The following is a 15377-nucleotide window of genomic DNA, read 5'->3' on the forward strand; positions in this document are numbered from 1 at the left end:
ATTGGCACCTTCTACTTTTGACATTGTTTATCTTGTCACAAAGAACAGAAAACACACCTCCTTCCTTCAAAATGTTGAGATTCCGCCACGTAATTGCGAGGCAAAAATTAGAATATTCCCCGACCAGCAGCCGCGAGTGGCGGCCATGAGAACCACGCGGCATGAAGTCAATGGGGGGCTTGTAGAAAGTTAGGAAGTTGTGCGAATACCTGCTCGATAAAAGGTATAATTTTTCTATAAGTCTTGGCGTCAGAAACCTGGTATCATCGAAAAACTTTTATTATATGGAGTTTTAGTGGCCACATCTATCCTAGGTCCACAAAACCGTCAGCTCTATCTGCTACCGCGAACAGCCGCCAGATGCTGGAGGGGGACGGGGGCAGAGCCGGACGGGGATGACCGGACCCGGATGAGACTTTCCTCCTTTCACCATATTCAGTGGCGGTCCAGCCATTTTAGGTTTTGGAGCAATTTTTAGAGCAAGAAAAACCCAATTTTGGAGCAATTCGTATCACATAAACTCCCCTTTTAGAGCAGGGAAAAGCTCGTTTTGGAGCACCTTGGTATCAGGAAAACTAAACATTTTGGAGCAGCATGAACATAGAGCAGTTCTGTGCCATGTCCTTATTATTATATATATATATTACGGCTGCCGAAAGTCCGAAACTATAGCGATTTATTAAACATGTTTGTAAGCTCTATTCTGAGTTCGCACGCAGTGCGACAGTATGACAACCATGGGGTGACCAATCGTTTACGGCATTTGACATGAAAAGGAACACGCAACAATTCGCAACAAGGAAATCAAGCAACGACCACGCGATCGAAAAGAGTACCACGTTCGGTATTGATGCCGCTGGTCTGCCGGTGAACGAGCGTCCGAGCAAATTTCTACTATGGGGTCTGTAACTTAAAACGCGCATGCAGAAAAAAAAACTACTCACGTTGGCTCCTCTTTAAGAGGACTTAGTAGTGGCGATGCAGAAATGAACAGCCACAACGCCGCATATCAAAACGGTCGCAACAAAACAATAATGCGCAATAATGCCACTGGGCCGGAAACCTGAATTGGATTGTGATGGCTATAATAACGGCTCTACCCTTTATATCGGGCGGCAGCTTGCACCTGCTTGCACCACCTAGAGCACTATATAGCTCTATAGTGCTCTAGCACCACCTAGCCTAGAAAATAAAACTCCCCCGGGTTGCCAGCCGAAAACGCCATTCTTCCAAAAAAGGATTCGTTCACGGACCGACTAGCCCTTTTTGGCGCAGTTTGGCGCGGTTTGGCGCAGTTTGTGTCTTTAGGCGCAGCAAGGCGCAGGTAAGGGAGAATTTATCAAAATGGCGCAATTGGCGCAGCTGGACCACCCCTGCATATTGTTCGCGCTGCGCCAGCACGTGGTCACGCGGTTGCGAGCGGATGAGTTTTCGCTGCTCACTAATGGCTCTAGAGAGAGAGCTTCACCGGAACTCCGCGCGACCCCCATTGATGTCACAGCACACGTGACTCGAAAGATGGTGAAGGAGTAGCCGAAAACCTCCATCTTTGTCCATTTTTAAAATAAAAACTAGGACACGCAGGCAAAAGCGTTTTTTTGTTCTTTACATATTTCAGTCAAGACACCAACTCCCAAATTATTTAAGCAAAGCACTTAAATTGTTGCACAGCTTCTTTAAGTGTTTGTGCGAATAAACCATTCGTGACAAGTAAGCATCCCGGTGGGATGTCTTCTTGAACTGCCCAAGCCGGGCCCGGCTGGAGGTGCCTCAAGCGGTCCCTCCCGGCTGGAGGTAACCTCCAGCCGGGCAATGGAACTCTGCCGTGTCAGCCAAATCGAACACTATAAAGAAACTGGCAGAGTTCCGCTTAATGCCTAATATCAAATTTAGAAAAGTTACTTTATTCAAATGACCCCTCAGACCATCTGTTGCATTCCACCTCCAGTTTTCCTACAAATAAACATTACGGTACTCTGTTAGGGATGTTTCTCTTCGTTAGATATTTCACTAAAAGAGACATCTGATGCGTTTTCTACCTCCAACTCAGATCTCACATCGTGGGAACGGGTTCAGAAATGTATCTTTGTTGCTCAGAGAAGAAAACTTGCGAGTAAATTTGTGAGTGTTGTATGTATGTTTATACAGCCAGAAGTTAGTCAGCCGCCACGGGCGTCTGGTACCTCAGCTGTAGATGAGAAATTTAGCCAGTGCACTACAACCGCTAGCCTGGGGTATTTAAGGGGGGACATGCGCCTAAATTTCAAAATTTTTTTTTTTTTTTTTTTAATTCATTTTTTAATTTTGAGGTTTTCAGTTTCAGAAACTAATTATACACCCTTACACTAAATTTGATAACCATACGCCAAATAATTACGTTAATATAAAATATTTTCAACACATTGTGAGGCAGTAACAAAGTAAAGGAGTTTAATGTTTGAATGCATTTTTCTCAGTTCCACTTCTTGCTGTAAATTTCATACGAAGGAATCTTTCATTCGAACGTAAAATTATTCTGATACCACAATCAAGATGTTTCTTAATTAACTGAAATTTACTGGGGAATCGGGATATCTACTTTGTTTTGTTTTAAGTTGAAGTCCTCATTGAAAAAAAAACTATGTTTTCAAAACATTGGCATAGGACAGATATGCATATCCTATTTTGAGGTAATCACTCTGCCTGAATTATTTACATTTGAGTTATAAAAACTAGATAGCCCAAAGTCCCACATTCCCCAGTTTATATTCTAGCAGTAAAAATGGTGCTTAATAGTTTCATTCGCATATCATAGATTTCTTAAGGAAGAATGACACTTCTTATGCAGGTATGTAAAGCTGACCTAGAGAGCTGAAAGTTTGCACAGTACACCTACATCTGACATTAAATCTTCCCGTCAAATTTCATTCCAATCACTTAGGTCGTAGCCAGTGTCCCCCCTTAATGTGCACCAGGTAGTAGTGATACAAGAGCGCACACCAGTACGATGCTCATCCAGATTGAAATGGGCAGGGATGGGAATTGAACCCAGGATCCCTGTGTTCTGCAGCGTTAGCTTTCACTCTACGTGCTCCGAGCTGGTGTGCGCTAGCCCACTTGGCCACCTATCCCCCCTACCCCCCTCCCTTCCCATTTCTCTCTCCTCTCCTCTCTCCTCTCCCCTCCCCCCTCCTTCCTTCCTCCTCTCACTTACTTCCTTCCTTTCCTTTCCTTCCCTTCCCCCTTCCCCCCCCCCAAATAAACTGAAAATTAATTTCTCATCCTGCCTTGCGACGAGACTATCTTGACATGCCCACGAAAGCCAAGGCGTTGGTATGATCACAAATTCTACATAATCCCTTTTATTATCCTTTAGAAAGGCAATGAAAAGCCACACAACTGGGATGGGCCCAGTTTTACGGGCCAGGCGGCGCATAAAATTCCAAAAGCAGACACCCTGGGACAGTACTACTTGTTTTGGTATCGAACGCATAGCGCCGGTTTCCACACAGACACTAACTAAAGGTCGAGCATAGCAAACACGGCATAGCGCAGAAAACACAGATACTGATTAGTCGCAGATATCGAATTCCTGCTCGCTGGCCAATGAAAGGCCCATGTTCTGCGCTACGCCACGTTCGCTGCACTCAATGTCGGAGCATAACAAAGCCTTAAGAGACGTCATCGGAGGTAGAGCGCCCTTGACCGGCTATCGCTCGCACCTTGAAAACGACGCGGGGGTCCTCCGAGTGCACTGCGCCAGCCCGGCTCAGGAAGGTCAAGCTGCGCAAAAGGAGCCTTGTGAGAAGGGACACGCCTCAGCCAACAGCTTTTCAATAGCAGGGCCGTAGCACCAAACCTCCTCCGTCACCTACCAGAGATTGAACGCTGGCATTATGTCGGCGTTCAATCTGTGCCTTGTGCTGGCCTCTGGTAGGCAATGTCTGGTGCTACGACCTCGCCATCTCGGCAGCGCTGCCTCAGCCCGGCCACTCACCACTTGGCAGCTGCCAGCTGCATCTCGCTGGGCCGGTCCCGGGCCATAAGCTGCACCAGCAGATCCGGCACCGAGCGGCCGCCGTAGCTGGCTGCAACGACCCCCCATGGCCCATCTCAGAGTCGTCCCATGGATAGCGTCCGGATTGTGTCCTCACTTTCTTGGACTTCACCTGGAAGGTACCCTCGCATTTTGCGGAAGCACCTCTGCGCCCTGTCTTACGAGAACCACGCGTGACCCGCTTTTTAAACTTCAAGCTTCGTGCAGACGAGATAAAATGAAACCGAGAGGCCTTTGCATTGGTTGACTCGTGATTGTTCCCAAACTGATCCTCGGTTGTGATTAAGTTGCACACCGCGAACAAGGACAAACTGCAAGAGCAAATTGCACATATTTCGAAGTGCCATCTGCAAATATTTTCTACCACGAGACTAGCGGCGCCTCTGGCACGCTGTGCCACCCTGTTCCGACGAAAAATTGGAAGATTAATCATCGGCTGTCTTGTAGCACAAAACGTTCCCAGAGCGATGTACAATTAGAAACCCTCCGATATCAATGCCTAAAACAATAAAAGGCCACAACAGCCACAAAGTAAGAGGCGATTATCCTCGAACGTAAGCAGTGCCAATGTGATACCGGCTTTCAGGAAACTTAGCTCCACCTGGCAATCTTAGATCCATCTGAAAGGGAAGACCGAATTGAGCGACAGAAACCATAATCGTTGCCCTCATGGAGGTAGGAAGCATCTGGAGGTGACATGACGCCACCAGAGGTGAAGACAGAAGTGTGGAGGGACATGCCCCCAACGATGACCAAAACTACAGCTGTTTTGGTCACCCTAGGGTTCCCGGGCACCCGAGGGTGACCGGCTTTTGGCTTCACCTCTGGTGGCGTCATGTCCCATTAGGAAGCTTCCTACCTCCATGATTGCCCCATACATCCGTCTTATGTGCCACGTCTGCCGTCCGATGGCACGAGCGAGTGAGAGAATCTTAATGAAATTGTGTCACACGGCCTCGCAGCAGATATTTCAGTGTGTCTTCCTTCTCAGACGATGCCCCTCAAGTCGGCAGAGCAGACGGCAATTGTGCGGAGCAAGCCCAACGTGTCAAAGGACGTTAAAGGGGGAGTGAAACGTTTTCCCCAAACTTTTATTTATACAGTATGCCTGTTTAGAATCCTTGTCCTTTGTAATAGAACCCATGCTCCTTCGTTTATCATCCGGATTCATTTACTACCATAAAAAGATAATTTCAGTTTCCCGGGGAGCTTCCCTCTCACTTCTACAAATATGTCATAACAAGTAACCAATAGAAACTTTTGTTGTCTGGACAAGATGGCGATGTGGACTGGACTTAATGGGCGAAGCCAGAGCATCAGATATCGCTCTAACAGCAGCTCTAACAGCATGACGTCACGCACGCAAGTCAACGGATGACATACAACGTCTGATATTACACTCGGATACCTGTAAGATAACCAACCTCATGAGCTCTAGTGTCGCCTATTATACCGCGGTCGGCTTTTAGGTTTTGAGCCGTATGCCGACACCGTGTTTTGTTTGTGCTATTGTGTGTCGTGCTACAGAGGAGAGTTTAAGAGATTTGTTTGCAACTTTGATCGGTCGAGCCGCATCCCAATACGATCATCAAATGGAGCAGCAAATATAATCTTGCTTCAAGCAGAAAATCACTGATACGCTCGCAGAAGAAGAACGAAAAGGCTACAAATATAAGCGGAATGAACCGCCTTTGTGCACTTGAAGAGGGGCACATAAAGTTACTGTTGAGGAAGAACGTAGCAAAGAAAAATTAATCGAGAACTCCTAGCTGGTCGTAAAAAAAACTATACAATGTCCTAGACCTACACCCACGAAAATAAAAGTCCAAATCGGATGTGCCGATAGTCGAATGTCACGTGCACATGTCCCTCCCTGCTTGACTTAGTGAAGTTCTGGGTTTGAATCCTCTAGGAATTATAATATTTAACTGCTTCACTTCATGTTTTATAATAATTCTAATCCACAACCAGGTTCTATAACAGCATTCCACAACAAATGCAACCCACAGCGAGACGAGCAGCATGATTACCAATCAACAGAAGACCCGGACATGTTTGAAACCGAAACTGTATCCCAATCATGTGACGTAGTTGCGCACAGCTAATACAAGAACACCAATAAATAACTCAATGTTTTTATTACTCTCAAATTATTATTTGAAGATTAAACAAAGTTGAATATATGTTCAACCTTTTTAGATAGCTGCCACGACGTTTTGTTGCTCATGCTGCTATAGGATGTTGCAAGGTTGTTACAGACAGTCCAAAAAATGTGATTTTTAAACACACTTTCTAGGATGCAGACACACTATATCGACATCTTGTAAACCCTGAGATGGGGAACGATAAAAAAACGGACGAACACAACAAAATCTCAAGATATTGTTGTGTTCGTCCGTTTTTTTATTGTTCCCCATCTCAGGGTTTACAAGATGTCGATTGTTTACCAGCTCACCTGCACTCTCTCACTGCTTACACTATACCATTGTAATACTTAGAAATCAACGTCTTTGTGGTTTAACAACTATAAGAAAATCAGAATCCGGCCATTTTTTTTTTCATGACCCCTTTAAAATGGCGCAGCAGCCCTTGTTGGTCACCGATTCAATCCCCGGCCGGCAACCCGTGAGGCCGGAAGGGCCATCGAGGGACGTACTTGTGGCCAGCATCTGCGACACCTGGCCATTTTGGTAGCACATCTGGGCCAGGCAGCGCACGCTGGGCAGCTGCACCTGCACACAACCCCGATGCCCGGCCGGGACAAGCGGGGCACCAACACCCTCAGGCTCCGAATCAGCGTCACGCTTCCGGCCGAGAGCCACCCTCGAGCCGTCCCCACATTGGGAGGACCGTCGGAATGTCGAACGTCTCGAGCGCCAATCCTCGCTCGTGGCACACGCACACCCCACGCCTGGGCAACAGCTGCCAATGGTTCTACACCTGACAAATGAGCCACAGCTGAACAGGGAAACATTACATTATCCCCAAAAGGCTTGCAGTGGTTCGACCCCATTTGTATTTCCCGATAAAACTTGTTTGGGGAACGTTCATGGAGGAAGAAAGGCACAAATGACTTAAACGTATCCGAGTCAAAACAAGCTACTAAAACAAATGGCACAAAACTGTAACTTCAAAGGGGTCCTGCAATGAAGTTCTAGCACCTTATTAATTGTCTGAATGTCAACCACGTTCTCACCACATCACAAAGACACCACATTTTCCCTCAAAAAGACATCAAAACATTACTCAAAATAAAAAAAACTAAATGTCGTTATGTCAAACTATCCATAAAAGATGCGCTGTTCCCCGGAAGTTCAACAGTAAACTGAATGTGCACGAGCCCTGCCAGGCTTGGCCAAACCAGATTTCCCTTCTCTCCCGCGCTTTTTGAACACCTGCGGGAAGCGGCAATCCTGAACGGCCAGGTTGTAACGCGTTGATGCCGCCAACTGGCGAAGCTCACAATCATGCCAGCTTCCCTGTAGCCTTGGCTGTGAAGGGAAACGTGACATCATGAACACACCGGAGGCGACGGATCTCCCGAGATGCATCGCGCTCTCCGATGGCTGCTCTTCGAGCGCTCACTGGAATCAACCGCAATCCGTTCAAAATAGAAACGCGAGATTGTCATTAGCAGATTTTGCTGATCATGTTTAACTAATTTCTGAATGTGAGAGGTAGACTTCAAGTTTAATTTCAGTATCCCCTTAACACGCGTGCCCTACACTTTAGAAAAAATGGAGGTGTGCGGATATTTGAAACTTCCGAGTCTGCAAATAGTGTTTGCTATTTGATTCGCAGCACACGTTTACTCTTCGAGGTATTAAACTTTTAAATCTTCAGAAATGACAAATAATGGCTTGAGAATTGTATGATTTCTCACGTCAACCTTCACTGCATCGCAACAGGGCTCTGGCGGCAGGTTTCAACACTTGCCACCATCGTGTGCGAGTCAAGCTTCACTGCTTTTTACCGAAGTGTTAGGGAGAGTGGCCGACTTGTCTGAGCATCTCAGTTGGCTGGATGGGGTCGGATATTTTGCTCCCTATTGTAGCTCAGCCCTCTTTGGTTATCCCAGACTTTAAAGAATGCCGGAAAAGAAATCCTCAAGCTATATTCAAATAAATAAGGTAGTCATTGCTTCACTCGTCACGTTACATTATGTTTTAAGTATGTGAAATGTTTCTCACATAACAAAACTGTTCACTTTCATAGGTATTCTTTCCAGAAAAGATTTACAGTTGCGATTTTTTTTAGTATTCACGCTCAGTTCGTATTAAATGTAAACTATTCATATTTCACAAAACAAGAATTCGATTTGCAGTCAAACATTAATATTCTTATTCATTTGCAATTAAAAATTTATATTCGTGCACATTTTAAAAATATTTATATTGCCCGCCTACAATATGCGCAATTCACTGACCCGTCGCTCGAATAAATCTAGATCGCCCGATTTTGGAACGCGTGAACTCGCCTAGCGTTTCTCCGGCAACCTACGCCCTAACCCTCCCCTTGGAGGAGCAGAGCATACCCGATGCAGAGGGGAGCAGAGCAGCGCCGCCAGCACTGGCACCGCCCCGTGGGAGCAGAGACAACGCTGGTGGTCAGGCGTGCGGCACAGGGCCCCCAGCATGGCCGCCACGCTCTCCTGGCTAGAGGGTGGCCCCGCACGTGCCACCCGCACCAGGTGTGGCACCACCCACGCCTCCTGGTGCAGCCAGTCCACCGGGGCCACCTCCGACCGCACCAGCGTCCGCAGGCAGCGCAGGCACGCCTCCACGTACGCCCCCTCAGACTGCACCAGACCTGCGCCCCAGTCCCCCTTCAGCCACAGCCCCACCGCCCATGCATCGCACAAAGGGCAAGGTGTCTGCCGCGGATACGATGACAAAGTTACCTCCGGGTACGCCCCGAGCACATTCCGAACACGTTTGCTTCATGTGTGCTTCGAACGTGTCTCCAGAGTGCGACGAGATTGTCGGGCAAGGACACCTCGGACCACACCCTGTCTTTTGTATAATGTATTAGTGGTGGGACCGCAGCTTTATGGGTCTTGTTTGGAGACCGTGGCAGGCCGAAGGTATACAGTTTAACCCCGATTTAAAGAATCTAGATTTTACAAATTTCCCAATTTAACAAACAAATTCAGATTCCCCGCGCAGCCTATGCCCGAAAAATGTCTTTCTCGATTTTACGAAGTTCCCGATTTAACAAAATAATTAGCGGGTCCCGGCGACTTTGTTAAATCGAGGTTCAACTGTAATCCGTTCGAGCCGACAGGCTGGTGGGAGCTACAAACTCGTTAGAGCAGTGGTACATCCGTCTTTCACCACGCAATTGCACTCTCACCCATACCCTAGCGCAGGAAGTGGGGTCGGGCAATGAGAGGGAGGCAGTTCATGGCTACGGCGAGCACATAGCTCCCACTGTCCCATTGGCTTAGGGACGAATGGAGTATGGCTGCAGAAAGAGACGATAGTTATCTTCGTGGGTCGAGGACATAAAGGGGATTGGAACGCTCAGCACTTGTAGCAAGCGGCGTAGACTTCCCATTTTCCCGGGGGGGGGGGAGGGGGGCAGGCTGAGAAGTTCTCCGGTGGGGTAAGTGCTGAGCGTAACCTTTTCGCCAGAACTGGACATTGAAGCTAATGAAAGCATGCTGGGATTCTATTTCCCATGTATTTTGTCAATAAAGGCAACGTGGGCGTAATTTTGTTTACATGCCACTACTAGAAGCTTGTTACATGGCACGTAAACAGCGTCTCGGTAAGGATCATGGCCCAAGCTTGGGGGGGGGGGGGGGGGGGGGCACGAGCCCCAATGCCCCCCAAAGTCTACGCCTATGTCCATAGCGTCGGAGAAAACTTGCTACGGGGCCCCGAGGACTTTTGTATTGTTTCTAAGTTTACAAATATTTTCATCTCCTAGGGTGCCGATTCCCTGGATTCTCTTTCCTCTTTGCCTACATTTGAAGGACGGTTGGATTTTGCCTGCCGAAAGTTTTGGCACCCAATTCTCCCGACGGAACGTGCCTCAAACTTTCGAGAGAAAGCAGTCTTAGATTGGGGTAAATATGGCACGATGCCACCGTCAAAGTGTATGTCCTCGCTTTCCAAAGAAGAGATCATCCAGCTCCTCGAGGTCGACAGTGAAGGCGGTGAAAGAGACAAAAGAACAGCATATCTCGAGCGGCTGGCCCCACCATGGGGGCCGGCAAAGCCCCTCACCCTGGAGCAGCACGGGCACCACACCGGCGTCCAGCAACGCCTGCGTGTTCTCCTGGGTGCCCTTGGCCAGGCTGTTCACAATCACCGCTGTCTCGCATAGCAGCTGCGGGTGCGACTCTTCTCGCAGGATCTGCAGCAGCCTGCATTCCCCCCCACCCACGGCAACCAGCTGTACAGCCTCCCTCCTGGGCCAGACATGCACTTCCACTGGCACTTCGGGAAGTAAGACGGGCCAGGCGACCCTGCAGGGGCCTCTTACCTCGGCACCAGTCCCATCCGAATGACGGTGGCCTTCTGGTTGTTGCTCCCAATGACCGAATTCTTCAGTTGGCTGAAAAGTCACGAGTAATTTGTTTCACTAATTGTTTTCCAAACTGAATGCTCAAAAGGCCGAGAGACACACAAAGTGAACAAGCACTCGACAGTCCCAAAGAAGAAGCTTTACAAATTAGGTGCAGTCAGTGTTACACTGCCAAAAGTGCTCTGGAAGGACAGCCCAATCTCTTCTGGCACTTGCTCGTGCTACGACTCGCTCTCGGCCATTGCCCTGCATTGATTCGACAAAAGCAATGTCTCTATTTCGATCCTCAGACTTCTTTTACCTGCAAAATAAGATTAATATATTGAATCCGTTTTTATGGACACGTCAACAGCATCGATGAAGAAATAAATTAAACACTATCGTCGAAAAAAAAAAAGTGTGAAAAACAGGAAGGAACTTTATACTCACTGTCCCCTCAATAAAAAAAAGTTTTGAACATAGTGGATACACTAAATGGACTACTAGTTCTAACAAGATTTGGTTCTCAGAGAAAAAGTTAATTTTCAGCATTTAGTTTCGAATAACACACTATTCTATATTTGCTTCAAGATGAATTGCGATAATCACATTTTTTTTTGTAGTGTAGATCACAGCAAGTTAGCCCCGTTGAGCACACTTCTTACCGAGCACCACTCTCCTGCAGAGAAGCAACCCCTGCAGAGCACAATTTCAAAGCAGGATGGTGCGCGCGCGCGCCTGGTGTATTAAAAAAGAAACTAACTTTCTGAATGTTGATATCTACATTGCTGTGAAATTTTAAAAATTAATCCTGCTATTATGCGTGAGAATATGTTAGGCAGAGGTGCCCTGCCAACCTGCATCAATCATTCGTCATTGAAGAAAAGATATTTGCATATAGCAAAAATATTTATAAATTCCCCGGATTAGGTACAGCAGGGTATCTCATCCCTAAGGTTTGATTTGATGCTAAATGCATCATTTACTTACCATCCCAATGTGGGCACTGGACTTTCTAAAGGAACAGTCGATAAATATAAACATAATAGTATGTTTTAGCAAAATAGCAAATAACTGGTCTCAAATGGACATATACAAGTACATCAAAAATCACTACATAAAGGGGAAAATTGGTAACGCTGATTAAGGAACTAAACATTTTCTTACTAGTTCTTGAGGTGATGAGTATAGTGGCCGATGACAGGGTAAAAATCAAGGATGACTTAAAGAAGAACTAAAGTGACTTTATAATTGAGAGAAAAAAAAAATTTGAATAGTTTTCATTTGGCCACCAGGACCATTAAAGGGGTACAGAAACAAAATTCCAGCGCTCATTTTCTAGCTGAAATGTGTTGCGTGTTGCAGCATAACCTGAAAAACACCAGTCTTTCGTTGAAAGGCACAAGAAAACTAAATTTAAAGTTAATTAAACAATCTTCCAATGGTGGTGTTGGTTGGAAGGTAATCTAGCAACGTTGGGAATCTTGCTACGTAGGCCATGACGTAGAAAGAACCGTTGCGTAGCCGCACTAAACATCGGAGCAGCGCCGCTATTGGGAAGTATGCTCAACTGTTTAAAGCGGTCATGAAACAATTTTTCAACTTTTTCCTTCTCAGCTTTCCTCAACTCACAAATCGCGCATCGTACCGAACAGTTCAAGAAGACGGAAAGGGGGGAGTCCCCTCTTGCTCGGACCCTTGTTTGTGTACCGGAACCATACCTCGGCAAATTCATTCATGAACTCGCTCATTCTCCTTCATTCACGTTCACGGCGTGAATCTGAATGGCTCTGAATGAATTCTTGAAATTGAAAAAATAATGATGAGATGGTGAATGAGTTTGTGAATTTGAATGAATTTGTGATGTGATGGTGAATGACTTCGTGAATTTTAATGAATTCATGATGTGATGTTGAATGAATTTGTGAATTTGAATGAATTTGTGATGTGATGGTGAATGACTTAGTGATTTTGTATGAATTCGTGATGAGATGGTAAATGAAGTTGTGATGTGATGGTGAATGACTTTGTGAATTTGAATGAATTCGTTATGTGATGTTGAATGAAGTTGTGATGTGATGGTGAATGACTCTGTGAATTTGAATGAACTCATGATGTGTTGTGATTGTGAATGACTTCGTGAAGTGAAGAATTCATTTGATGTGAATGACTCAATGAATTTGTGACGTGATGGTGAAGGCTCGTGAACACAATGAATTTGTGATGCGAGTGGCTCATGAACTTAACAAGTTTGTGATGTGAAGTAATACCGTGAACCTAATTCTCGACGAGATGATGAGTACGGTTATGAATTTAGAATAGGCGGAAAACATGGTACGCAGGTGCTTGCTTGCTGGTTGTTTTCATTCTTCACCGCAAACGACAGGGACCCATTTGACTTTAGCGGTGTGGGCATTAGCCTTGCTGCGTAGCCGTGTGTGCCTCGGCGCGGCGCTGTGGCCCTTTGTCGAGTCAGGTCCTGGTTTCAAGTGGCTGACACAAAAAGGTGCCACAGTCCTATTCCGAAAGAACTGCGAACTCGTGAAGGGCTACCAGCCATGAAGTCGAATTTAGTCAGCATGAACCTGAATGACTTCGTGAATTATGCGGATTTCATGATGTGATGATGAATTCCCGTAAATTTCTGTTGACCATGATGATGAATAACTTTGTGAACTCATAGAGAATTCGGATGACTTCGTGAAGTGATGGTGAATTCAGATGAATTGGTGAAGTGATGGCGAATTCGGATGAATTCATGATGTGATAGTAAATACCGATGAATTCACTATGGTGAATTCCGGTGAATTCATGGTGATGGTGAATGACTTTGTGAATTAGTGATGTGATGGTGAATGACTCCGTGAACTCGGAAGCGGCGGTGATGTGATGGAGATGAATTCTTAGCGCGGTTGAACGCCGTGATGTGAAGGGGATGAAGTGTTGGCGGGGTTAAACGCCGGGATGTGAAGGGCCGTAACCTTGGGGGGTCGGAGTACCTTTTGACGTGAATGCAAATAAATTTGGAGATATGATTTTGTTTGTGATGTGATGGCGAATGAAGGGGCTCTAAAATGCCGACCTACGACCGGGACACCGCCATTCTCCCCCTAGAAGATTAGCCCGTCGCTCAAAACTCGGACAAAAGTTGCTTTCCCCACCCCGTTCACGCTTAAGCTGACAGTGTTGTGGAAGCTACGTGCTCATTGGGCCCGCCACACTTTTGCCCCATGATCATGCTCCCTCGCGCATGCCCACGCACAGAGAATGAGGTCAGGTGAGGAAAGAGAGGCGGCTGATTGGTCCGGCAAGCGCATAGCTTCCACCACACTATCAGCTTAGGGGCAAAGGGAATAAGTGAGATACGGTGTCTTGTGACCAGAGGTCGGCATTTTAGGTCGCCCTCACTCACCCTCACCCTCACAGCCACACTCACCTAAGCCCCTCACTCGCCCTCACCCTCACAGCTACACTCACGTTCAGCCCCTCACTCACCCTCACCCTCACAGTCACACTCACCTTCAGCCCTTCACTCACCCTCACTGAACCTCACGGCCCTCACGCACTCACCGCCCTCACGCCCCTCACGGCCCTCACGCCCCTCACTCACTCATGGCCCTCACGCCACTCACCGCCCTCATGGCCCTCACCGCCCTCACGGCCCTCACGGCCCTCACGCACTCATAGCCCTCACCGTCCTCACGGCCCTCACGGCCCTCACGGCCCTCACGCACTCATAGCCCTCACGGCCCTCACCGCCCTCACGGCCCTCACGCCACTCACCGCCCTCACGCCACTCACCGCCCTCACGCCACTCACGCACTCATGGCCCTCACGCCACTCAGGCCAACTTCAGATGGGGCAATTTCGGCCAGAAACTTTACGTCGCAACACCAGCAACACGCGCCGCCCGCGATCACACGCAGCAACCAATTGCTGCAATTTGCCATCGTCATCATAAAATTTTATTTTTCTTGCACTATTTAGACACAATTACGCGTTATAAACGTGTTTTTATGCATTTAAATCCCGTTAAGAATACTAATGCACCTTTCTGAAACAGTTTATTTCCAAAACACGATCGATTTCAAACGAGAACCAAGTCTTTCGGTGTCATCATCACCGGCACGAGGTATCACGTGAAAATTTTGCGTCCCTGATTAGATGCAGCCGCTTCAAACGTATTCGAATTGCTCCGAGTTGCTTGCTTATTTCGAGCCGGACCCGATCTCAGCAATTCGTGTCGATCTAGGGAAAGCTAGAGAACAACCCGCCATTAACACCAAAATTGCTGAGAAAGATGCTCGATCTGAAGGGGGCCTCACGCACTCACCGCCCTGACGGCCCTCGCACCACCTCATGTACTCACCGCCCTCACGGCCCTCACGCCACTCATGGCCCTCACACCCTTCACGCACTCACCGCCCTCACACCACTCACGCACTCATGGCCCTCACGCCACTCACCGCCCTCACGCCCCTCACGCACTCATGGCCCTCATACCCCTCACCGCCCTCACCGCCCTCATGGCCCTCACGGCCCTCACGGCCCTCACCGCCCTCACGGCCCTCACGGCCCTCACCGCCCTCACAGCCCTCACTCACCCTCACACTCATGAATTTTCCTGGTTCAGAAACTCACTCACCCTCACCTCACCTGTGAAGATGAGGGTGAGTGAGGGTGAGTGAGGGCCCTCATGAGTGAGGTTTGCCGAGGTATGCTTGTGACGTGCGTTTGGGCCAGGTAACGCACTTCGGGTACCGCGGATGTATCACAGTGAAAAGGCAGAGCTTTCGAAGGGAAGGAGGTACGAAATAGTTTGCCGTGTTTT

General features: G+C 47.5%; 1 protein-coding gene across 2 annotated transcripts in view; it reads right to left on the bottom strand.

Annotated features, from left to right (window-relative positions):
- The window catches only part of LOC8042889 (armadillo repeat-containing protein 8), a 40775-nt gene that overhangs the window by 16888 nt on the left and 8510 nt on the right, over positions 1–15377 (bottom strand). For both annotated transcript variants that reach the window (XM_029991641.3, XM_029991640.3), the window contains exons 3-8: positions 10526–10597; positions 10267–10406; positions 8571–8845; positions 6693–6768; positions 3977–4067; positions 3702–3762 (exon numbers count right to left, since the gene is read on the bottom strand). In XM_029991641.3, the coding sequence (XP_029847501.1) occupies positions 3702–3762; positions 3977–4067; positions 6693–6768; positions 8571–8845; positions 10267–10406; positions 10526–10597 (715 nt within the window). The remainder of the gene's footprint in view (positions 1–3701; positions 3763–3976; positions 4068–6692; positions 6769–8570; positions 8846–10266; positions 10407–10525; positions 10598–15377) is intronic.

The sequence above is a fragment of the Ixodes scapularis genome, unplaced genomic scaffold (assembly GCF_016920785.2).
Source record: "Ixodes scapularis isolate PalLabHiFi unplaced genomic scaffold, ASM1692078v2 PGA_scaffold9__187_contigs__length_104089568, whole genome shotgun sequence".
NCBI lineage: Eukaryota > Metazoa > Arthropoda > Arachnida > Ixodida > Ixodidae > Ixodes > Ixodes scapularis.